Source organism: Schistocerca americana, chromosome 2, assembly GCF_021461395.2.
Source record: "Schistocerca americana isolate TAMUIC-IGC-003095 chromosome 2, iqSchAmer2.1, whole genome shotgun sequence".
Lineage (NCBI taxonomy): Eukaryota > Metazoa > Arthropoda > Insecta > Orthoptera > Acrididae > Schistocerca > Schistocerca americana.
Window position 1 is genome coordinate 574,968,312 of NC_060120.1, and position 25,536 is coordinate 574,993,847.

The window sequence follows — 25,536 nt, forward strand, 5'->3', positions numbered from 1 at the left end:
GGTCTCCACAGTACATCGATGTTGTCGCCAGTGGTCGGCGGAAGGTGCACGTGCCCGTCGACCTGGGAGCGGACCGCAGCGACGCACGGATGCACGCCAAGACCGTAGGGTCCTACGCAGTGCCGTAGGGGACCGCACCGCCACTTCCCAGCAAATTAGAAACACTGTTGATCCTGGGGTATCGGCGAGGACCATTCGCAACCGTCTCCATGAAGCTGGGCTACGGTCCCGCACACCGTTAGGCCGTCTTCCGCTCACGCCCCAACATCGTGCAGCCCGCCTCCAGTGGTGTCGCGACAGGCGTGAATGGAGGGACGAATGGAGACGTGTCGTCTTCAGCGATGAGAGTCGCTTCTGCCTTGGTGCCAATGATGGTCGTATGCGTGTTTGGCGCCGTGCAGGTGAGCGCCACAATCAGGACTGCATACGACCGAGGCACGCAGGGCCAACACCCGGCATCATGGTGTGGGGAGCGATCTCCTACACTGGCCGTACACCACTGGTGATCGTCGAGGGGACACTGAATAGTGCACGGTACATCCAAACCGTCATCGAATCCATCGTTCTACCATTCCTAGACCGGCAAGGGAACTTGCTGTTCCAACAGGACAATGCACGTCCGCATGTATCCCGTGCCACCCAACGTGCTCTAGAAGGTGTAAGTCAACTACCCTGGCCAGCAAGATCTCCGGATCTGTCCCCCATTGAGCATGTTTGGGACTGGATGAAGCGTCGTCTCACGCGGTCTGCACGTCCAGCACGAACGCTGGTCCAACTGAGGCGCCAGGTGGAAATGGCATGGCAAGCCGTTCCACAGGACTACATCCAGCATCTCTACGATCGTCTCCATGGGAGAATAGCAGCCTGCATTGCTGCGAAAGGTGGATATACACTGTACTAGTGCCGACATTGTGCATGCTCTGTTGCCTGTGTCTATGTGCCTGTGGTTCTGTCAGTGTGATCATGTGATGTATCTGACCCCAGGAATGTGTCAATAAAGTTTCCCCTTCCTGGGACAATGAATTCACGGTGTTCTTATTTCAATTTCCAGGAGTGTATTTCATTATATGTCATGGGAAACAGCATTTATACTTTATACAATTATGATAATTGCAAAAAGGTGAAGGAATGTTTCAATAAAAAAAACGCAGTCTTCTGATATGTAAAACTTTATTTAAAAAAATGTTCTTCGCACGTGTAAGGGCAGTATGTTGTCCAATAGGTCACACACAGGTACACAGACATTCAGGAATAGCAACTAACACGCAATAAAATGGAATAGACGCAGCCTTTAAAAGAATAAGGTTGTAAAGAATACTTATGACGGCATAAAACGATTGTATTACACTTTGACTGATGTCATCCGAATCGTTTCTAGAGCTCCTACTTCGTGTTCTTTCCCTCTACAACGTCGTCGTATTAGAGGAGGAAGGGCTCGAAGCCTCACTCACAGCCGCGTAGGAGACGGCACTCTTCCCAGCATCTGACTTTGATTTTTCTGCTTCACTTCTTCCAACCATGTTCATGTAAGGTGACAAGCGCGCTTTACTCTTGACTATTCGTACAGGACTCAAATAACTGTTCCCCACAGTACTGAAAAGTGAAGACTCTTCCTGCTTTTCGGTCAAACTGGGCAACAGGCCTTCATGGAATTCAGTTTGTTGCCAGGAATCACTGGGAGGCATAATGTCTTTGATCACATCCAGTGGTACTGTCATCATTGTTCCGTGCTCTAGGCCATCTGTACCTGAACAGACATGAAAATATAGTATTAGATACACGTAATGCAGTGTTACTAAATACATCATACGTACGAACAGAAAATTAAATAAATATCCATCACTAGCCAATGTTGTAACTGCTAATTCTACAAGAGCTATTCGGAAAGTAAGTTCCGATTGGTTTCGAAATGGAAACCACGATGAAAGTCAAAAATGTTTTATTTGCAGCATGTAGCTACATCTTACAGCTATTTCACTACATAGACGCCGCTCCGACTCAGACTTTTGTCGTACTTTCGTACCAACATTCCTCTACCCTCCTCATAGAAGGTAGCCACCTGTGCTTTCCGGAAATGCTGTACGGTGGCCTGCAGCTCGTTGTCTGCGCTAAAAAGTTGTCTCTGTAGCCACTGGTTCACGTGAGCGGAGATGAAACTCAGAGGGAGCCAAGTCCGGATTTTATGGTTGCTGGCCGCCCACTTCAGATTAAAAATGCTGCAGGAGCGTTTCCAGCGTCCCTACAGTGTGCGGCCGGTAACTGTCATGAAAAAGGAAATGCGTGACAGTTATGTTACGTGGGCTGAATGAAATCAGGCAAAATCTCTCACCAAGCAGTCGTACTTGGTGGGAGACGCTATCTTCTGGGCATCTTTGCGTGCTCACTGTGTGCTCAGAACTGAAAACAGCGACGTGACGCGATCGACGGGCGCACTAGAGACACTGATTAACGCATCTGTGCAAAGCTTCAACGGACTTTTGTTGTGGTTTCCATGTCGCGACTGATCGAACCTTACTTTCCGAATAGCCCTTGTATCTTGCAGTGACGTAAGAAAAATGGAAATCGTTTATGATGTTGAATAGTATACGAAAATTCAGTGAAACTTTCAAACTGTAATTTATTTTGTGCTCCTTCATTCCAGACACGGAGACACACACACACACACACACACACACACACACACACACACACACACACACACTCGCGCGCGCGCGCACATTCCTGCGAACAGCATTATGGACTTACTTAGTTTATCTTGTGAGAGAGTCGTTGAGTTGAAGTAAGCGTAGTTTTGAACTACAAGGGCATCCAGGTTCAGGTATTCCACTGAGTCCTCCAGCATCTTCTCAAACGTGTACGTCAGTTCCTTGAATGAAGGACGATCGGACGCCTCTTCCAGCCAGCAGCGCCTCATCACTTTGTACCTGAAAAGTTGGTCACCATCAGTGGTACAAGTACTCATCCACAACGGAAGGAAACTGAAAAATGTAGTAGCCAGATACGCAACAGCGAAACTTGGTTCTTTGGGGACGTAGCTTTTCGTACACACGACTACGTTTTCCGGTTTTCCCAGCCTACATCGTCAGCTTTATTAATTAGGTTACGTCCTAAATGTAACATGTGATTATTAATACGTTTTATAATAGACAAGATAACGGATTACCTGATCTATAAAGTAATTTAACAGTTATGTATGGTCCTGTTTACAGTTAATTTTTCGCTATTTAGACGATTAATTATAGTGAATGCTTTTGTACCTTTTTTCTTAATGATTATATATCAACTAATCTTAGTAATTTTTGGGTTTTGACGATTTGGTTTGTTACATATGTTGGTTACCTTTAGTTCTGATCCGTTAGTTTGTTATACAGGAGAGACATGAGAATCAGATGTGGATGCTCAAAAGTAGTTATGGCAGAAATAAGTGGTGCAGTGGTGGCTCTTTGGAGACGTTCCACATAAAATTCTCAAATAATATAAATGCTTCTGGAGACTCAAAACAAATTAGGTATTTTTTGGAAGAATATGTAGGACTCCTACGACTAAGAGCTGGTACATTGTGTTCACTCCGTTCCCCGCGTTAGCTACGAGACAGTACTGATCACGAGGCCTGGAGCGTCATGTTTTGTGCAAAAAGACTCTGTATAGGAGGAGGGCGTAGCGTTACTTTAGTGTTAGTACTTAATATTTGTGGACCCAGTACATTAGCAGTGTAATAAATGTTAAAGGATTTTGCACGCTTTATACTGTTCTCAATAACTGCGATGTCAACCTGTTGTCCTGAGAACTCGACAGAACGTAATATAGTCTACTGGTGTAAACAGATTTGTGCCTATACTGGTTTCGACTGGATTGTAATTTTTAACAACCATTGATATGCGTCTTGGTTCAAGGCTTCGACATAGCTATTGCCAGGAGCTTCGAATTATGTAAGCGACAGTAAAAAAATAAAAATAAAATAAAAAGCGAGACAGTTGGGAAAAAACCCGACAGGTGCAAGTAGGACTCGTGCTCTGAGGATTCCAGACAAACTTAAACATGTGTATAGATGTTATGCTATAGGTTTCGATGAGGGAGTTCCAGAGTTCCAAAATATGTGACACAAAATGGCCGTTCTTTTGACTGGATTGAATTTGAAGCTTAAATTTTTTACACCGCCAACGAACCGTAGACCTTAGTATTTGACATAAATTTCAACTTGATACGTCAACTCATTCATGAGAAAAAGGCGTCTTAACAAACGGACAGACGGACGAACAACGAAGTGATCCTATAAGGTTTCCGTTTTCATCGATTGGGTCACGGACCCCTAAAATGTAAGTAAACTATTTATCATTTCGAAAGTAATCGCCTTAATACGTACAGCCCACTGTGAGACAAGACGGTCCGTGCCTTCACTGAAAAATATTTGCAATTGCCTACGGACCATGATTGTACCCTGGCGTGTAACTCTTCTTTCGAAGCAAATCGACGGCCACGAATGTCTTTCTTCAGGGCTCCAAAAATATACAAATCGTCTCGGTAGAGTTCGGAACTGTATGGAGGATGTGTAAGACCTTCCCTGCGGAAGTTCTACACTGTAGTCGAAACATTTCTGGCAACATGTGGGTGGACATTATCCTGCAACAGAATGATGCCGGCTCTAAACATTCCTGGGCGTTTGGACTCGAAGAGACGCTTCAGTTTTTGCAGATCGACCACGTACCGCTGTGCGTGAATTGTGGTGCCGTGTTCCAGGGAGTCAATGAGCAGCGGACCCGTGCAGTCAAAGAGGATGGTCATCATAGCTTTCCCGGAGTTGTCGTGCACGGTTTCGCGTTCTTTAGGTGAACATGAAACCACGTGCTTCCATTGTTGGCTCTGACATTTGCTCACCGGCTCAGAATCAAGACACGGTGTTATATCTTCCGCGACAAAACGGGATAGGAATGGATATTCTTCATCGTCATATCGTTCCACGTGCTGCAGTGATGTCGCTAATTCGTTCATATATCTCCTCTGCCAGACTGTTGGGAGCCCACTACGCACAGATTTTCCGGAAATTCACACCAATATCACTTTGCATCACGAGAGGTTTACTGTTGACATTGCGCGAGAGCACTTTCTCGGAAGAGTCGGACAACATATTACTTCTTCCCAAATACATCTCGCGAAACGACCACGACGAGAAATTAGAGCTAACACAGAGTCTTACCGACATTCGCGAGTGGAAAATGGAAGCGTGGATCAGTTAGCGGTACCAGAAGTACCATTCGCCACACACCGTTAGGTGGCTTGCGGAGTATGATGTAGATGTAGATGGTGTGAGCGATACCGTGACTGATCCCGTACATGAGCTTAATCGGTATGCATTCAACACCAGAAGGGTCGTGTTAGTGTCACTATCCTTAAGTACAGGATCAAAGTATGAATATTAAACTCTTCCTCCTGATTAGGCAAATGTAACTAATCAGTTAATTCTTTTTGCATTTGATGTGGCCGACGGTGGGCTTGATGGGAGGCACCATTAGTTCATGGGCGGTTCATCGGAAAACCATAAAAGGTTTTGTCTACTATATTTTCGCCGTCACCAACGGACAAAAACCCAGCCGAGGATTCCAAGAGGGCCACACACAGAAAAAGGCTGAATTTTTGTGATGCATTCCTAACATACCGATCTCGACCAGACTTGAAAATTTTCTTGATATCTTTGTCCGTTTTCGAGATACATAGGTTCAAAATTAACCCCACTTCTACATGTAAAATCCAGTAAGATGCGAAATCTAAAGAATAAATAAGTGCAGAAAATTGCTCCAATTTTAAAGGTATATTCTTTAGGCATTTTACTAGAAAAGCCATTTCTACGTTTTTAAAGTTCTTTATCCATTATTGAGAAGCACGCCAAAAAATTGTTTTTTGGTTACGAAAATTCAGCCGCGGATTCCGAGACGGCTGTGTACAACAAATGGCTGTAATTTTTTTACGATATATTTCTAAGATCCTGATCTCTAACAAATTTGAAAATTTTCTTGGTATCTTTATCGGTTTTCGAAATACAGAGGTTCAAATTTACTGTACTTGAGCACATAAAATACGTACATAAGATCCGGTGTGAAGCAAAAACGGAGTTTATAAAGTGACATATCACAGAGAAATAAGATTTAAAGTGCCTCCGTTATCATTTGGGAACCTCATGTTGTAGAAATGAAGCACATGCAAAATATTTTGCACATTAAATCAGATCTGCAGTGTAAAATTGGTTTTGGGTCACCTCTGTTTCATGTAAGTAAACTGCCTAAATGTTAATGACCAATACATTTCTTTTCAAATGAGTGACATGTCCTGGTGCAGTAAGGGAAAAAAGGGAACAAGCGGGAAAATGCTCCTATCGGAGCTCGAAAAATGCTAATACTTTCCTGTTATTTAAAAGACTATCTGAAAAGTGGGATACCACCTGTTTCATTCTACCTTCCTTAGCACCCTTAAAATTCTCCCAAAATTTTTGGTATGCGAACATATTTCCACTTTTTATGCTGAGAGAGAAGAAGACAGTGGCAGTGGCAAGGAGACGGAAAAGTAATGAATCTAGAAGATACTATACTATGGTTGTGTTGTAGAAAGAGCAAATGGGACACCAGGAGTGAGAGAGAGAGAGAGAGAGAGAGAGAGAGAGAGAGAGAGACACAGTCGCAGTAGAACGTAGTTGACAATAACGGAACAGTGCCAGGAAAAGAGTGAAGGAGACAGTGTCAGTGGCGTGGAGAGGGGGGGGGGGGGGAAGGGGGGTAGGGTGGAATGGGTAGGTGAGAGGGAGGCGGGAATAAAGAGAAGGAAAAACCGGAAGTAGGTGAGAGCCAGTGATAATGAGAGACAGAGTGTATAATAAAGACAAAAAGGAGGAGAGAAGTGGTGACAGTGAGAAGAGACAGCAGCAGTAGGAAGAAAGGAATGAGATATTAGCAGTAAGAGAGAGCATGAGGTATATAATGACACTGAAAGGAGACGGTAGAAGTAGAACAAACCCAAGGGGACTGTGGCTGTGACACAGGAAATATGACACAGAGACAGAAAGAGATACTGACATTCAGTTGCGCTGAGTGAGCGAGTGAGAAAGGGCAAATGGGAGTGGATGGCTATGAGCGACGTGGTAATTGACTAGTGGGTGGGAGTGAGTTACAGCTAGGGGAGCTTGAGGGAGTTTGAGGTGAGTTGCATGATAAAAAAAAGGGCCGAATATGTTCGCATGCCAAAATTTTTGGAAAAAATTTTAAAGATACTGAGGAAGGTAGAATGAGGCAGCTGGTATCCCACTTTTCAGTCAGAGTCTTTTAAATAAACAGGAATATATTGGCATTTTTGGTGCTCCGATAGGAGCATATTGCCGCTGGTGTCTTCCTTCTCCTCCGTCGGTCATTTCACAATGCCGGTTCACACGCAGCAATGACAGATCGTACAGGAAGTTGGCTGTAGATGGACTCTAGACAACAGTGTGGCAAGGAGAGCAGACGCAGTCCTTCCAGAAGAACTACACTACGAGAAAATGCTAGTAGGGTTCCACCGGCTCTGACGAAACACGGATAAGAACAGCTGAGATCCAAGCAGAGGTTACAGGCAGTGTGTAACCACGGATCGTCGCGACCAGATTATTGTGAGCTGTGTTGAAATCTCGAGTTGGCATGCGTCGTCCAACACCGACACCATACCAAAAACAACAAGGACTGGTCTGGTATAGATGGTGTAGAATAATTGTCAACTGGGTTACTGAGTGGCATTCTGTGGTGTTCAGCGATGACTCTCACTTCTACGTATGGTGCTCAGGCCGACGCTAAATGTCCCCAAACTGATTAAATGTCACAGGAAGCAGCGGTGCTACATACCAATGGTTTTCAGTTTTTTTTTGTGACTAAACACTTTTGAAATACTAAATATTTTGCGAAGTCCTAAAATACGCAAACCATGGTTTTATGTTCATCATTTAATTATAATCACTTACATCATCCAAAAAGAGATGCATTATACATTTTCTCTTCTACAACAATATACAAATCATAAAATAATACAATACACAAAATAACGCTGTATTGATTATAGAGTAAATTGATAAAATTGTTTCCATTTAATGGAAGGTATGAGAGTATGGAATGTCGTCGAATTAAATCAGGTGATTCTGAAGGAATTAAATTAAAAAATGAGACACTTAAAGAAGTAGATGAGTTTTGCTATTTGAGCAGCAAAATAACTGATGATGGTAGAAGTAGGGAGGATATAAAACGTAGACTGGCAATGGCGAGAAAAGCGTTTCTCTAGAAGAGAATTTTATTAACATCGAATATAGATTCAAGTGTCAGGAAGACCATTCTCAAAATATTGGAATGGAATGTTGCAGTGTATGGAAGTGAAACATGGACGATAAACGGCTTAGACAAGAAGAGAACAGAAGGTTTTGAGATGTGATGCTAAAGAACAATGCAGAAGATTAGGTGGATAGATCACGTATCTTATGAGGTACTGAATAGAATTGGGGAGAAGAGAAATTTGTGGTACATCCTGACTACAAGAAGGGATTTGTTGATGGGACACATTCCGAGGCATCAAGGGATCACCAATTTAGTACTGAAGGGAAGCGTGGGACGTAAAAACTTAGAGAGAAACCAGGATAAGAATACAGTAAGGAGATAGGTTACAGTAGTTACTCGGAGATGAAGAGGCTTGCACAGGATAGAGTAGCATGGAGAGCTGCATCAAACCAGTCTTCGGACTGAAGACCACAAGAACAAAAACATCAAATTATTTTAATTGTTGACCAACTGCTTAATGTAACGCCTGACAGAAAGTTGAAGATGCAAGTCAGATTCAGCATCCCGTCTATTGCTGTATTTTATCTCTGTAGCTATATATGCTGAGAATGCCGTTTCGCACAAGTGTGTTGCTGGGAACGGGAAAAGAACAGTTGGACCCAGTGTAGCAAGTTGTGGATATTCATCACGAACTGTTCACCAAAACTCATCAAATGACCTCGTCTTGAGCAATGGTTCCATGCTTGACTCTGACATCATCTCTAAAAAGCATTCATAGATGTAATTTTATGTGTTTTCTAGCTTCTGTTAATTTCTCACAGAAGGATTCTGGCCCCATGAATTCTGTTCTTCAGAAAAATACATCTCAAAATATGCGCACGTACCATAGAGACAGTGGACTGATTCTTCAAATATTTCATTTGGTACTTCTGCAGTCTTACCAACGAACACATTAAGTGTGAAAAAGCTTTCTTGTTTCTCTCTTTACAACGCAAACAATCCATAAATCTGGTTTTTAAGGCGGTTATTTTGTAATTAGTATTGATACTGTTGTTTGTTTCCCATGTAAACATATATTTATTTCATCAATTTTTCGAAGTATGTCCGCCTAAGAAGCTAGTCTGAACAATCAAGTCACATTGCTCAAGCGGTCTTTTGATTTAAAAGAAATGCCACCTATGGACGTTTGTAATTCAGCTCTTAGTTCGAATAATCTTGTTGAGATCTTGCCCCGAGATAACCATCTAACCTCGGTGTGAGGCAGTAGGGTAGTGTTTTATGTCTGTTCCTATAACCTTCGCACAATATTGACAACAGTCGACACTGCAGAGAGTGGGATTTAACGTAGCTGTTTATTTTCACTGATTCGTTGAGAACCAGTTTTAGATCTGCCAGTATCTTCTTTAATACAAGTGCTTGTGTATGCGGGATACAATGCCTGGAACTGCAGTTTGACTCTTTCCTTTTAATTGGCGATACCGCTCCTGCTCTTTCACCATCCATCGCTTGGCCCTATCTGTTCAAATATCTATACAATCTTTCCAATCGAGATAGTTATTTTTTACAAAAACTCCCAATCGTGTTACAAATTTATTTTTGGGTAGTTTTAGTTGTCAGTGATGCGAACGTAAGTAAGCCGTCTTCCCGTGAATGTTGATATGGGTTTCGTACATCTGCCGACTCATCCAACAGCAAGACGAATTTGTTGTGTTGAAGGAACCAAATGGACCTCGTTTGATACAGCCTACGAGATCATTAATTCGAAACGAAACAATGTCGTCTGAAAGCGGCACTGCAGGAAGATGCTTCTTAGATCTTTCATTTAGCATAAATTGTGTTATGCTTGCCACATGCTGTTTTCGTAAGTTCTCAGCGATAATATGCAATCCAGCTGCATGTGCAGTGCGATAGCTGATCAAATATGATGCATCTGTGGCGTCTTGACTCACAGTTTGGGTCACATTCTTAATAGTATTTTGACTACTTAATATTTGTTCTTTCTTACGTGTAAAAATTTCTTCATTTTGGTCTTTGAAACAGTTTCTAAATGTCGGCGCATCTTAGTAGATACCATGGAAGTATTCGGAAGGTGCTTTCTGCGTAACATTCAGTGAGGTGTACCATTAGAAACTAAATCCAGGGTTGACGTAAGACCTTTTCTTTTTTCACATTTAGTAAGTCTTTAGATACCGTATTGTAGGCAAACACTAAGTTTGAAGTGGTTGCATCATCTTTTTGAATCACATAGACTCGATCACAAATTTTTGAGGTTGGTACCGTATCTTCCAGGCAAACCACCTTTGAATTTTCGATGAAAGATTTTGTTACAACACCTTTAAGCCAACACTCCATTCTATCTTTAAAATCAACAGTTTAATTTTAAAATAGAACAAACACAAGATAATATCACCACAAGACACAGAATTTTACAACTGTAGCCCACAACAAACGCTAATAGAATATCGGTGAGCCGAGGGTGGTAACGCAGAGTCACCGCGCTGAATTGGATTTGTATTGCGACCGCGAACTCGAGTAGGAACTGTATTCTGTGCTGCATGGCACAGGTTTATAGAGCCCTAGGTGCTCAAGCGTATCTAGCGAAACAAAAAAATCCTTCGAGGCTGTTCGAGGTGTTTATGGATGTATAAGAGATGGAAAGAGCGTAGTGGAATGTTCACAGCGTGTACAGGTGGGACAGTGAGCAACATCAGAGAGGAGAGAGAAAGAACGAGAGAGAGACTTGCATGCGCGTGTAGCGACGAGTATCGTGTCGCCACGTAAAGGGAGACAATTGCTGAACTATATGAAATAACTGAACGGTTTGCGTTAAGACGATCGAACTGCACGTTTGACTGCGGGGCATGGTGGTAATTAATATGCGCACGCATAGTTTGGTTTAGCGACGAAACCCACTTTCATTTGGATGGGTTCGTCAATATGCAAAATTGGCGCATTTGGAGGGCTGAGAATCCACATTTCGCGATCGAGAAATCTCTTCACTCTCAACGGGTGAGTGTGTGGTGTGCAGTATCCAGCCACGGAATAATCGGTGCGATATTCCTTGACGGTGCAGTGACTACAGAACGGTAGGTGAAGATTTTGGAAGCTGATTTCATCCCCATTATCCAAAGTGACTTTGACTTCTACAAGATCTGGTTCATGCAAGACGGAGCTCGACCCCATCGAAGAAGGAGAGTGTTTGATGTCCTGGAGGAGCACTCCGGGTACCGAATTCTGGCTCTGGGGTACCCAGAATATGGATGCCTCGATTGGCCGCCATATTCTGCGGATCTGAACACATGCGACTCCTTTTTGTAAGCTGTTTTAAAGTCAAGGTGTACAGCAATAACCTCAAAACCATTACTGAGCTGAAAACAGCCATTCAGGACGTCATCGACATTATCGGAGTTTCGACACTTCACGGGGCCTTGCAGAATTTCGCTATTCGTCTGCATCACATCATCGCCAATGATGGTAGGCATATCGAACATGTCATAACCTAAATTCGAATATCTGTAGTGACGTTACCATGTAGACTAATGTGTGGAAGCCGTAGTTTGTAACTAATTTACTTTTTTCATATAGTTCAATAATTATCACCCTGTACCTACTCGTACAGGGTCACATGACCAGGGTACCAAATAGCATATTCTAGCAGGATAATGTAAGACCCCCCCACTGCAGATCACACCACAGACGCCTTCAGGAATGTACGGACCTTGAATGGCTTGTCTGGTTTCCTGGTCTGTCACTTGCAGAACACGACTGGACGTGATGAGAAGACAATTACTTTCATAGTAGGCTCCAGGCAACGATTTTTATGAACTGACTGAGCATGTGTTGCCGTACCAATAAATTTTAACTGAAGACATCTTCGGGTGTCACGATCAACTCAACTAATCTTTTGAGACCAGAGATTGGTCTGATACGAGTATTTTATAGAAATCTCCTTTCTTCAATTAAAAAAATATTGGCACAGCTATGTATTTTATAATGCAGTTATTTACTTTCTTGAAAGCTTTCCATTAAAGTCTACACGAAATATTCCTCAAGACGACTTTCACAGGCCGTTTCCATCCATGCCACAACCAAAGCAAAAGTGGGTTCGTGTCCGTGCAGGTGACAGCTCATACTGATGATCGTCGATATCAGTTACAAATGGAATGGAAGTTGAATCATCAAATATCCATTATGTGATGAACCTCTAGAAGGTGTGATAAATATCGGACTACTCAATTTCAGTCAGTGTACTCACAAAACTCTTTACAGGCTTTTTGACTGTAATAAAGTTGTTGTCAAAGTGTGTGGTCGCTTTTGCTCTCTGCTTGACATGACATGTCCATGTTTAAATGTTTTTCGTATCATTGTCAAACCTTATGCCTAGCATGACGTTACACAATTACACTATATGATCAAAGCATCCAGACACCCCTATACGGAACTGAGCACTAGATGTCACGAGATGCGAACCCGACAGTGTAAAAGGAGGCGGGAAGTATTGGGTTGTGATTACAGAAACAGTAGCAGCAGAATGGGTTGGTCAGAAGACCTCAGTGAATTCGAATTTGGACTATTCAGTGGATGTCACCTGAGGAACAGATCCATCAGGTCATTTCAACCCTTCTAAAGCAGACTGTTGGTGACGTGATTGTGAAGTGGAAACGCGGAGGAACTACCTCGTCTGTCGACGGACGGGGACGGTTGAGCATTGCGAAGGGTGGTTGTAAAAAAATCATATGAACTCAGGGGAAGTAATCACACGTGAGTTCCAAAATTTTACCAGCAGGTCAGCAACATAATGTCTGTGCGCAGGGAATAAGATACAGCTCCTCATAATCCACGCATTTCTGTAGTCAGTGCTAAGCGACGGTTGAGATGAGGTAAAGAGCGACGCCATTGGACAGTAAATGACTGGAAATGAGCGATTTGGAGTGATGAACCACAGCAAAGCACGTGGTAATCCGATGGAAGGATTTTAATTTGGCAACTGCCTGGAGAACGTCACCTGCCATCACGTGTAGAGCCGACAGTAAAGAACAGAGAAAAGGTGCTACTATGTGGGATTTTTAACGATGTAATCCCTTTTACAACTTCAGAAAAAGCTAAGTGGCAAAGGATATTAACACATTTTATAGCACTGTACGAGGGTAATCCCAAAAGTAAGGTAGTTTGGCTCTGAGCACTATGGGACTTTACATCTGAGGTCATCAGTCCCCTATAACTTAGAACTACTCAAACCTAGCTAACCTAAAGACATCACACACATCCATGCCCGAGGCAGGATTCGAAACTGCGACCGTAGCGGTCGCACGGTTCCAGACTGAAGCGCCTAGAACCGCTCGGCCACACTGGCCGGCCCCAAAAGTAAGGTCTCCTATTTTTTTTTTTAATAAGTACAGAACTCTGTTTTTGTGGCAGTTGGTCACACTGTTATGAAGAGTGCTTCACGCGCTATGTGTAAACATGCACAAGCCGCGCTTAGGCGCTCAGTCTTGGCTTGGCAGCCGTTGAGAATAGAGCTCCCGCTGTATGTTACCGCCAAGTGCGCATTGCGAGCAATTACTCGGTTTTTGAACGCAAAGGGCACTGCACCGATTGAAATCCATCGCCAATTGACGGAACTGTATGGTGAGTCGTGCATGGATGTCAAAAATGTTCGTAAATGGTGTAGAGAGTTTGCAATTGGTCGGACCGAAATTCACGAGGAACAAAGGAGCGGAAGACCGTCAATATCTGAGGAGACAGTGTTGAAGGTTGAGCCACTGGACCACAGTTAACGCTGACAGGTACTGTGAGACTCTGAAAAAACTCAAACGGGCAATTCAGAACCGGAGAAGAGGAATGTTGAGCAAAGGCGTACACATTCTCCATGACAACGCTCGCCCACACTTCACTTGGCAAACCGTTGCTCTCCTGCAACAGTTTCAGTGGAACATGATCACCCACCTATCCTATATTCCTGACTTGACGCCCAGTGACTATGACCTGTTCCCTGGGTTAAAAGAACATTTGGCCGGAAAGCGATTCAGCTCCGACGACGAGGTGAAAGAAGAGGTTCATAACTTTCTGAACAGCATGGCGGCGAGTTGATATGACATGGACGTACAAAAACTGCCACAGCGTCTACAAAAATGCATCGAAGAAACGGTGATTATGTCGAAAAATAGCTAAACGTTCAAGCTGTAAACTGATGTAAACTATTGTAGAAATAGACAGGTCTATGTACTTATAAAAAAATAGGAGACCTTACTTTTGGGATTACCCTCGTATATTTGTAGAGCAGAGGAACAGTTCGGAGACGATGGTTATTTGTATCAGCATGAGAATGCAGCTGTTATAAATAATGGTCCATGAGGTACTGGGCTGTGAGCAATAAAATTCCTGAAATGGACTGGATTGCGCAGCGTCCCTACATGAACCGAATCGAACACCGTGGCTCGAGACAGCAGCGTCCGTGAACACTATCCTCTCCGGTTTAAGCTCTTGAGAAAGACCACCACAGACATTCATTGAAAGTGTCCCCAGCTCAGTTCAAACTCTAAATAAAAGCGAAGGGTAGACGGGGCCCCATATTAATGTGCGCTAGTTGGTGTCCGTATACATTTGATCTGATAGTGTGTATCTGGCTATATGTATTGAAAGGTCTCCTTGAGTAATAGCGGGAGTTAAACGTGCAGCTAGGATACTCACAGTGCGGGCGAGCAGCTGTCGGGGCGCTCCATGCGGTAGCCGGCCCTGAGCAGGCTGAAGAGCTTGTGCAGCGCGACGCCGGGGTAGGGCGAGGCGCCCAGCGTCACCAGCTCCCACAGCAGCACGCCGAACCCCCACACGTCCGACTTGCTCGTGTACACGTGGTCCGACAGCGACTCGGGCGCCATCCACTTCACCGGCACTACCGACACAAAGGTGAGCGTTACCTCACGTCCGAGTAAACTAGAAAAAGACTTACATCTTTTTACAGCATCTCACCTATAAACTTTGAGAATCGTCAGGTCAGTGGGCATCTGCTAAGACATCCTGAAATAACTAATTTGGCTCTAGTACGAGCACTGGAGGGGAAAAGGAAAGCTGAGGCAGAGTACTACCTGAATGTGCAAATCAGACTACAGAGGAGGCTATGTACATTAGTTACAGGAAGTAGACGGAAATTCACTACTGGCCATTAAAATTGCTACATCACGAAGATGACGTGCTACAGACGTGAAATTTAACCAACAGGAAGAAGATGCAGTGATATGCAAATGATTAGCTTTTCAGAGCATTCACACAAGGTTGGCGCCGGTGGCGACACCTACAACGTGCTGACATGAGCAAAGTTTCCAACCGATTTCTCATACACAAACAGCATTTGACCGGCCGTGCCTGGTGAAACGTTGTTGTGATGCCTCGTGTAAGGAGGAGAAATGCGTACCATCACGTTTCCGACTTTGAGAAAGGTCGGACTGTAGCATATCGCGATTGCGGTTTATCTTATCGCGACATTGCTGTTCGCGTTTGTCGAGATCCAATGACTGTTAGCAGAATATGGAATCGGTGGGTTCAGGAGAGTAATACGGAACGCCGTGGTGGATCCCAACGGCCTCGTATCACTAGCAGTCGAAATGACGGGCATCTTATCCGCAGCGCTGTAACGGATCGTGCAGCCAGGTCTCGATACCTGAGTCAACAGATGGGGACGTTTGCAAGACAACAACCATCTGCACGAACAGTTCGACGACGTTTGCAGCAGCATGGACTATCAGCTCGGAGACCATGGCTGCGGTTACCCTTGACGCTGAATCACAGACAGGAGCGCCTGCGATGGTGTACTCAAGGACGAACCTGGGTGCACGAATGGCAAAACGTCATTTTTTCGGATGAATCCAGGTTCATTTTACAGCATCCGTGTTTGGCGACATCGCAGTGAAGGCACATTGGAAGCGTGTATTCGTCATCGTCATACTGGCATATCATCCGTCGTGATGGTATGGGGTGCCACTGGCTTCACGTCTCCGTCACCTCTTGTTCGCATTGACTGCACTTTGAATAGTGGACGTTACATTGCAGATGTATTACGACCCGTGGGTCTACTCTTCATTCGATCCCTGCGAAACCCTACATTTCAGCAGGATAATGCACGACCGCATGTTGCAGGGACTGTACGGGCATTTCTGGATACAGAAAATGTTCGACTGCTGGCCTGGCCAGCACATTCTCCATATCTCTCACCAATTGAAAACGTCTGGTCAATAGTGGCCGAGCAACTGGCTGGTCACAATACACCAGTCACTAATCTTGATGAACTGTGGTATCGTGGTGACGCTGCATGGGCAGCTGTACCTGTACACGCCATCCAAGGTCTGTTTGAGTCAATGCCCAGGCGTATCAAGGCCGTTTTTACGGCCAGAGATGGTTGTTCTGGGTACTGATTTCTCAGGATTTATGCAACCAAATTGCGTGAAAATGTAATCACATTTCAGTTCTAGTATAATGTATTTGTCCAATGAATACCCGTTTATCATCTGCATTTCTTCTTGTTGTAGCAATTTTAATGGCCAGTAGTGTATGTAAGCACAAAAATACATTACCGTGCCCTACACGGTGTAGGCAAGCCTTGCCACACAAAACTGGTCTCAGTCGTCTCGGAATAGGTAAATACAAGTCCTGTATAGTTTTTAAAGGAATCTAATACCGTTATTCCTGCTAAATATTTGGAAGTTCGATCACTCACCTTTCTCTCCAAAACAGACCATAAAGGCTCAGCAATCAATAATACTGAGACCTCGTGACATTGACGGCTAGGACAAGAAAATTCATCCTCGTGGTTACAAAACCAGTCTTGGACTATGCGACCTGTGTGAACAGGTTCCCTGCGGAGCACAGCGTCACCATTGGGGAGCAAACATTTGTATCATGGGACGGACCTGATTAGCCAGAATGACCACATAATCCTTGGCAATAATGTGGCCCTGCAGAGTAACCATGCGACCCATGGAATACCACTATTTGGCTGCCCACACCATTGCTGTGCCCACGCCACGTTTAACTCTTTGGACGTAAACTCGGCCAGAATTTGGAAACAGTGTGATACAAGACTCGACCAAAACGACATTCCTCCACTGCTCCGTATACCAGGTTTTGTGGCTTCGGCACCAAGTTTTCCTATTATTGGTATTTGCATCACTGATGTATGGTTTTTGGATTCCAGCTCTCCGTGCAGTTCCCTGCTTCTGGAACTCCCTACGTGTTGTTTCGGCGCTGACAGGGTCCTCGAAAGCGACATTCAGTTCTGCATTGACTTTTGATGTTGTCTTCCTCTCAGTTTCCGTCACAATCGTCTTCAGTGACCACCCGTAACGATCACTCAACATACACTTTCGTCTGCGTTGTGATACAGTGGATGATCATTTCGGCTTTTCCTGTTTACGGTGTAAATCTTCGACAAGGCGCTTCTTGTGGAAGCACGCACAGTACCATCATCAACAACTTGCCTGCGCTCGACTTCACTTATCTCCGACATAATGCTCTCACAGCTATACACAACACTATTCTGACCATATCTGGCAGTTTTAACGTATGACGACATTGGACAAGTGTCATCCATAGTCAAACACAACAGCGTACACTGCGAGTTTGGGTGGCATCTGCTTGTATGTTCATTTTTCGCAATGTTTCCAAACTACTGTCCAATCCCTCTACGTAGAAACAGCAAGATTAGCGCGTTGCAGGAAAAGATTGAGGATAGCATCAAACCAACAGAAGGACTGCTGATATATCTTCCAGGTTGTGTGGTCGTGCTCCATGAAATTTTTACATTGCTAACTTTTCGTCCAGAGATGCGCTGGACATATTTCCCCTCTTTCTTCTTTCTTTCTGAAAAGGATTATCTCTGGTGACCACGTGTAAACTTGTACCATGCCCCTTTTTCACAGTACACAGAGTGTCTTAGACCTTTTGAGTCAAACTGAAACAGCCGATAGTGGGTCCACAACCGATTATATTGAGATAGAGAACCAATGGTCGAAAGTGCATATTTATTATGTTATGGACATACACAGAGTACACCTCATAACAACGTAGCTACATCCACATCTACATCTACATTTATACTCCGCAAACCACCCAACGGTGTGTGGCGGAGGGCACTCCACGTGCCACTGTCATTACCTCCCTTTCCTGTTCCAGTCGCGTATGGTTCGCGGGAAGAACGACTGTCTGAAAGCCTCCGTGCGCTCTCTAATCTCTCTAATTTTACATTCGTGATCTCCTCGGGAGGTATAAGTAGGGGGAAGCAATATATTCGATACCTCATCCAAAAACGCACCCTCTCGAAACCTGGCGAGCAAGCTACACCGCGATGCAGAGCGCCTCTCTTGCAGAGTCTGCCACTTGAGTATATTAAACATCTCCGTAACGCTATCACGGTTACCAAATAACCCTGTGACGAAACGCGCCGCTCTTCTTTGGATCTTCTATATCACCTCCGTCAGACCGATCTGGTACGGATCCCACACTGATGAGCAATACTCAAGTATAGGTCGAACGAGTGTTTTGTAAGCCACCTCCTTTGTTGATGGACTACATTTTCTAAGCACTCTCCCAATGAATCTCAACCTGGTACCCGCCTTACCAACAATTAATTTTATATGATCATTCCACTTCAAATCGTTCCGCACGCATACTCCCAGATATTTTACAGAAGTAACTGCTACCAGTGTTTGTTCCGCTATCATATAATCATACAATAAAGGATCCTTCTTTCTATGTATTCGCAATACATTACATTTGTCTGTGTTAAGGGTCAGTTGCCACTCCCTGCACCAAGTGCCTATCCGCTGCAGATCTTCCTGCATTTCGCTACAATTTTCTAATGCTGCAACTTCTCTGTATACTACAGCATCATCCGCGAAAAGCCGCATGGAACTTCCGACACTATCTACTAGGTCATTTATATATATTGTGAAAAGCAATGGTCCCATAACACTCCCCTGTGGCACGCCAGAGGTTACTTTAACGTCTGTAGACGTCTCTCCATTGATAACAACATGCTGTGTTCTGTTTGCTAAAAACTCTTCAATCCAGCCACACAGCTGGTCTGATATTCCGTAGGCTCTTACTTTGTTTATCAGGCGACAGTGCGGAACTGTATCGAACGCCTTCCGGAAGTCAAGAAAAATAGCATCTACCTGGGAGCCTGTATCTAATATTTTCTGGGTCTCATGAACAAATAAGGCGAGTTGGGTGTCACACGATCGCTGTTTCCGGAATCCATGTTGATTCCTACATAGTAGATTCTGGGTTTCCAAAAACGACATGATACTCGAGCAAAAAACATGTTCTAAAATTCTACAACAGATCGACGTCAGAGATATAGGTCTATAGTTTTGCGCATCTGCTCGACGACCCTTCTTGAAGACTGGGACTACCTGTGCTCTTTTCCAATCATTTGGAACCCTCCGTTCCTCTAGAGACTTGCGGTACACGGCTGTTAGAAGGGGGGCAAGTTCTTTCGCGTACTCTGTGTAGAATCGAATTGGTATCCCGTCAGGTCCAGTGGACTTTCCTCTATTGAGTGATTCCAGTTGCTTTTCTATTCCTTGGACACTTATTTCGATGTCAGCCATTTTTTCGTTTGTGCGAGGATTTAGAGAAGGAACTGCAGTGCGGTCTTCCTCTGTGAAACAGCTTTGGAAAAAGGTGTTTAGTATTTCAGCTTTACGCGTGTCATCCTCTGTTTCAATGCCATCATCATCCCGTAGTGTCTGGATATGCTGTTTCGAGCCACTTACTGATTTAACGTAAGACCAGAACTTCCTAGGATTTTCTGTCAAGTCGGTACATAGAATTTTACTTTCGAATTCACTGAACGCTTCACGCATAGCCCTCCTTACGCTAACTTTGACATCGTTTAGCTTCTGTTTGTCTGAGAGGTTTTGGCTGCGTTTAAACTTGGAGTGGAGCTCTCTTTGCTTTCGCAGTAGTTTCCTAACTTTGTTGTTGTACCACGGTGGGTTTTTCCCGTCCCACACAGTTTTACTCGGCACGTACCTGTCTAAAACGCATTTTGCGATTGCCTTGAACTTTTTCCATAAACACTCAACATTGTCAGTGTCGGAACAGAAATTTTCGTTTTGATCTGTTAGGTAGTCTGAAATCTGCCTTCTATTACTCTTGCTAAACAGATAAACCTTCCTCCCTTTTTTTATATTCCTATTAACTTCCATTTTCAGGGATGCTGCAACGGCCTTATGATCACTGATTCCCTGTTCTGTACATACAGAGTCGAAAAGTTCGGGTCTGTTTGTTATCAGTAGGTCCAAGATGTTATCTCCACGAGTCGGTTCTCTGTTTAATTGCTCGAGGTAATTTTCGGATAGTGCACTCAGTATAATGTCACTCGATGCTCTGTCCCTACCACCCGTCCTAAACATCTGAGTGTCCCAGTCTATATCTGGTAAATTGAAATCTCCACCTAAGACTATAACATGCTGAGAAAATTTATGTGATATGTATTCCAAATTTTCTCTCAGTTGTTCTGCCACAAATGTTGCTGAGTCGGGAGGTCGGTAAAAGGAGCCAATTATTAACCTAGTTCGGTTGTTGAGTGTAGCCTCCACCCATAATAATTCACAGGAACTATCCACTTCTACTTCACTACAGGATAAACTACTACTAACAGCGACGAACACTCCACCACCGGTTGCATGCAATCTATCCTTTCTAAACACCGTCTGTACCTTTGTAAAAATTTCGGCAGAATTTATCTCTGGCTTAAGCCAGCTTTCTGTACCTATAACGATTTCAGCTTCGGTGCTTTCTATCAGCGCTTGAAGTTCCGGTACTTTACCAACGCAGCTTCGACAGTTGACAATTACAATACCGATTGCTGCTTGGTCCCCACATGTCCTGACTTTGCCCCGCACCCGTTGAGGCTGTTGCCCTTTCTGTACTTGCCCAAGGCCATCTAACCTAAAAAACCGCCCAGCCCACGCCACACAACCCCTGCTACCCGTGTAGCCGCTTGTTGCGTGTAGTGGACTCCTGACCTATCCAGCGGAACCCGAAACCCCACCACCCTATGGCGCAAGTCGAGGAATCTGCAGCCCACACGGTCGCAGAACCGTCTCAGCCTCTAATTCAGACCCTCCACTCGGCTCTGTACCAAAGGTCCGCAGTCAGTCCTGTCGACGATGCTGCAGATGGTGAGCTCTGCTTTCATCCCGCTAGCGAGACTGGCAGTCTTCACCAAATCAGATAGCCGCCGGAAGCCAGAGAGGATTTCCTCCGATCCATAGCGACACACATCATTGGTGCCGACATGAGCGACCACCTGCAGATGGGTGCACCCTGTACCCTTCATGGCATCCGGAAGGACCCTTTCCACATCTGGAATGACTCCCCCCGGTATGCACACGGAGTGCACATTGGTTTTCTTCCCCTCTCTTGCTGCCATTTCCCTAAGGGACCACCGTCAATCTCAGTGAACGTATTGGGACGGCGCATGCAATTCTGCCGCACTCACCCAGGGTGTCTGTTGTACAATGGAATAGGTAGGTGTGGTTTGTGTATGCCCATAACACGATAAATATGCTTTTCCGACAAAAGATTCCCTATCTCAATATAGTCGGTTGTGGACCAACTATCCCCTCCGACGTCCGTCTCATCAGTGGGAAAGACTCAAAGGGACCAAGGACAACTCTGCATATCTCCAGCTCAGCTGCGGACGGAACGTTAGCAATGGAAAAGTTTCATGGACAACGACCATGCAACCCGAAAGGTTTCTCAGCAACTAAGACACCCAGCCGTGAAAGCCATCATTCTGTAATCGAAAGACCAATGCCTATTTTATGACCCACATACATTGTATTTGGTAAAGGCAGCAGGGAATAAAATTTAGGAGCAGTGTACAAACGTTTTGCGGTGAGCCTCATAATATGCTGCATATTTTCGCGGTATGGTTGTCCAGTGCTGTCGAATATGGCAGGATTCCTCTTTATGTCGTGAAGCATATAATTTATTCGAAAACCAGCTAAACTCTAATGGCAACGAAAATAATTATTTAACATGCCTCAATGCACCCTAAGAAAAAAATTTCAATCCCGACAGCTTGCTTGCCAGTCAACGTTAAAAGGTGCAGAAGTCCCATCATATTGAATCCACCACTTGCCGTTCACAGCAAGCTTTTCTATGTCCAGTAGTTCAGTAAGGGTGGTACGTACAGTTTCATGGCAGCCTGTTGCATTTAAGTGTACTGATTGATATACAGGTCCTAGAAACTGATAATCAATCATTCCAACCCATGTTTCACATAGCATTTTTGTTAACAAAATGGTTCAAATGGCTCTGAGCACTATGGGACTCAACTGCTGAGGTCATTAGTCCCCTAGAACTTAGAACTAGTTAAACCTAACTAACCTAAGGACATCACAAACATCCATGCCCGAGGCAGGATTCGAACCTGCGACCGTAGCGGTCTTGCGGTTCCAGACTGCAGCGCCTTTTTGTTAACAATACGTAACATCAGTCACATGTGAATTCTCACTTCTTCAAATGTGACTGTTACTATTGCTAAAATAACTGGCACATTTAAAGCAAGCAACATTTCTGAATAGACGTGTACATTGGACTCAGCATAACCACCCTTTTAATACATAAATAAGATTTCCTAATATCATTCGAGTTGTGAAGTACGGTTGCCCTAACGGTGGCGCTTCCTATAGGTGGTACGCGTGTAACTCTACAGAACCCTCCAAAACTATACATGACATGTGCCCACGGCACATGCCATAGCACACACGTGCTATAGCGTGAGTACTGGTTGACACTGGACTACTAAACCTGTCTATCACCATATTCTCAGTTTCTAGTTTTTTTACGTCATGCTTTCCACCGCCAACATCCGCAAAAGAAGACTCCCTTTCCTTCGAAGGCGTGGGTTCGGTAATGCGTATTGTGAATGCCTAATTGTAGAACTGCAATATTCACTGGTACGACAAAGATATGTTCCGTTGCCCCTTGTTTCACTATAACACACTATCAGTCAGTGACTTCAAAGAACGCGTAATCTTTGCTGCGCTCAGAACCTCGCATGTAGATAACTACTAGTAAAGCACACTAAAGGCTTAGAAAGCAGAACAATACTATGAAGTGCTCGACAGCATCAATTGTGGTCGGACAAGAAACTATTTCATCTTTGAGCTGATCACAGTGCACCTGACTCGTAAGCATAACTAATTAACGACAGATTGAAAGGGATATGGTCCTTACCAAAAGTTAATTCTCTGTTCATAGCGTACCTTTCTTGATAGATTCTCAGCGAAATCTTGGAACATAATGTATACCACACGAATAAGCACAATTCGTCAAACATTTATATAACTCACGATCAAAACGTTTCTGTTTCAGGGCGCTGCTGCAGTATGTATGCTATCTAGCGCTATTCCGTCGCGGGTGTATAAGCACCGACGTATAGTCAAGGAATCATTGCGGCATTCGTGCCTTTCCTACATGCGTGAAGTAAATGCAGAAATGTGAACTACGGCAACGTTGCTACCACATGCGTCCATACGGAACCAACGTCCTGTTATTCTTTTCTTGGTTGCCGAAGGGCAAATACCGGTAGACATCCATCGGAGAATGAACAATGTGTGTGGGCAGCATATCTGTCGATGGTGCGGCAATTTCGGAATTGGTCGTGATTCGCCACAGGACGCCGGTCGATCTAAGAGACCAGCCTCATCCATTACGGCCAACAAGCGGGCGGTTGATGACACGATTACGGTGCACCGGCCCATAACCATTCCGCACTAGCAAAGGATCTCCACATCAGCTTCGGTAGCGTGCAGTACATTATGCGACAGGAAACACGCTAGCGTAAGGTCTGTAACCAGTGGATAACTCCGTCGCTGAATGACGAAGGAAAAGCAAACCGGATGGCTGTTCGTGTGAAGCGCTTGATGCTTTTCAATGCACGTTCCTTGAGCGCTTTGTCACAGGCGGCGAAAGCTGGTGCCACCGCTGGGAACCAAAGTCGAAAGGACCGATGGTGCAGTGGTGTCATCAACCATCCCCTCCTTTCAAGAAGTTCAGGAGCCAGCCATCTGCTGCAAAGGTAATGCTCCCTCTGTTCTTTGATTACCGGAGCCCCTTACTTATTGATTTCGAGGAACCTGCTGTCTCCATCGGTGGAGAACAGTACTGCGCGACGCCAGAGACATTACGGCGTGCAGTTAAGGGGAAACGTCCGGGAAAACTACGCTGATTCATAATAACGCACTCCACATGTAGCATATGCCATACCACAGAAGTCATGCTAACTCAAGTAGGAACAACTCGAGCACCCGCCCTACAGTCCTGAACTCTCTCCACGTGATTACAACTCTTTCTCTGTCTTAAAAAAGGCCATGAAGCGTCGAAGATTCCTCTCAGACGAGGATGTGTAGCCAGCAGTTACGGACCTCTTCACGTAGCAGGACACGATGTTTTACCAAACGGATATCCTTAACCTAGTGCCTCCGTGCAATGATTGTCTCAGTGCTCACGGTATTTGCCGTTATTGGCATACCGATTAGCGATTGTATGACCTTCTGGTTGTCCCTTATACCATAAGAGCGGATACTGTACTACAATCAGTCGTAAACGTGATTTCATAAAGATCATAACATACTTTCCATTCACCTATAAGATTCTGCAATATACTATTGCCTATACAGTGTAATCCTGTCTAAAGATTCAAAATATGAAACGAAAAGTCTTGCCCGACCCCAAGCAAGCACAGCTATCGAACCTTCGTGACATGTTCAAATTGTTACCAGTCTTTTGTGGCCAACCTACCGCCACAAGTGCTGTTGTTAGAGATCTGGGAAGTATGGAAACGAATTTTTGGCAACTGAACGTTTGAGTACGTATTCGGCAGCGAAATTGATACGTTTTCCAGTCCCGGCTTGGCAAACGGTTGTAAGTTGTTACAAGAGCTAATCATACTGTGTTTTCTGCTGTAGAGTAAACACATGTCAACAGAAACATTACTGCTGTCGGGTAATACGCACTGTGGTCGTGACTGGGATTGAGTCACGTAGATTCAAAGAAGTCATGTATCTCTCCAAAAAGGAAAATTATCAGCTCTTCTACGTCAGAGGAGGTATAATACAAGGTCCAAATGACTCTGGGACTTGTTCACGCACAATCAGTTACGGGGAGCATGCTGTTCGCGGTAGAGGCGGCTTAACCTGGTAGCATGGTTAGATTTATGGCAACAAACACTGTCCTCTACAAAAAAAGA

At 44.4% G+C, this 25,536-nt stretch overlaps 1 protein-coding gene across 1 annotated transcript in view; it reads right to left on the minus strand.

The window, feature by feature from the left end:
* Positions 1 to 1,153: 1,153 nt before the first annotated feature.
* The window catches only part of LOC124594194 (proto-oncogene tyrosine-protein kinase receptor Ret-like), a 132,725-nt gene continuing 108,342 nt past the window's right edge, over positions 1,154 to 25,536 (minus strand). Inside the window, exons 11-13 of the mRNA XM_047132552.1 lie at positions 14,967 to 15,168; positions 2,746 to 2,924; positions 1,154 to 1,747 (exon numbers count right to left, since the gene is read on the minus strand). Coding sequence (XP_046988508.1) covers positions 1,404 to 1,747; positions 2,746 to 2,924; positions 14,967 to 15,168 — 725 coding nt within the window. The 3' untranslated portion in view covers positions 1,154 to 1,403. The remainder of the gene's footprint in view (positions 1,748 to 2,745; positions 2,925 to 14,966; positions 15,169 to 25,536) is intronic.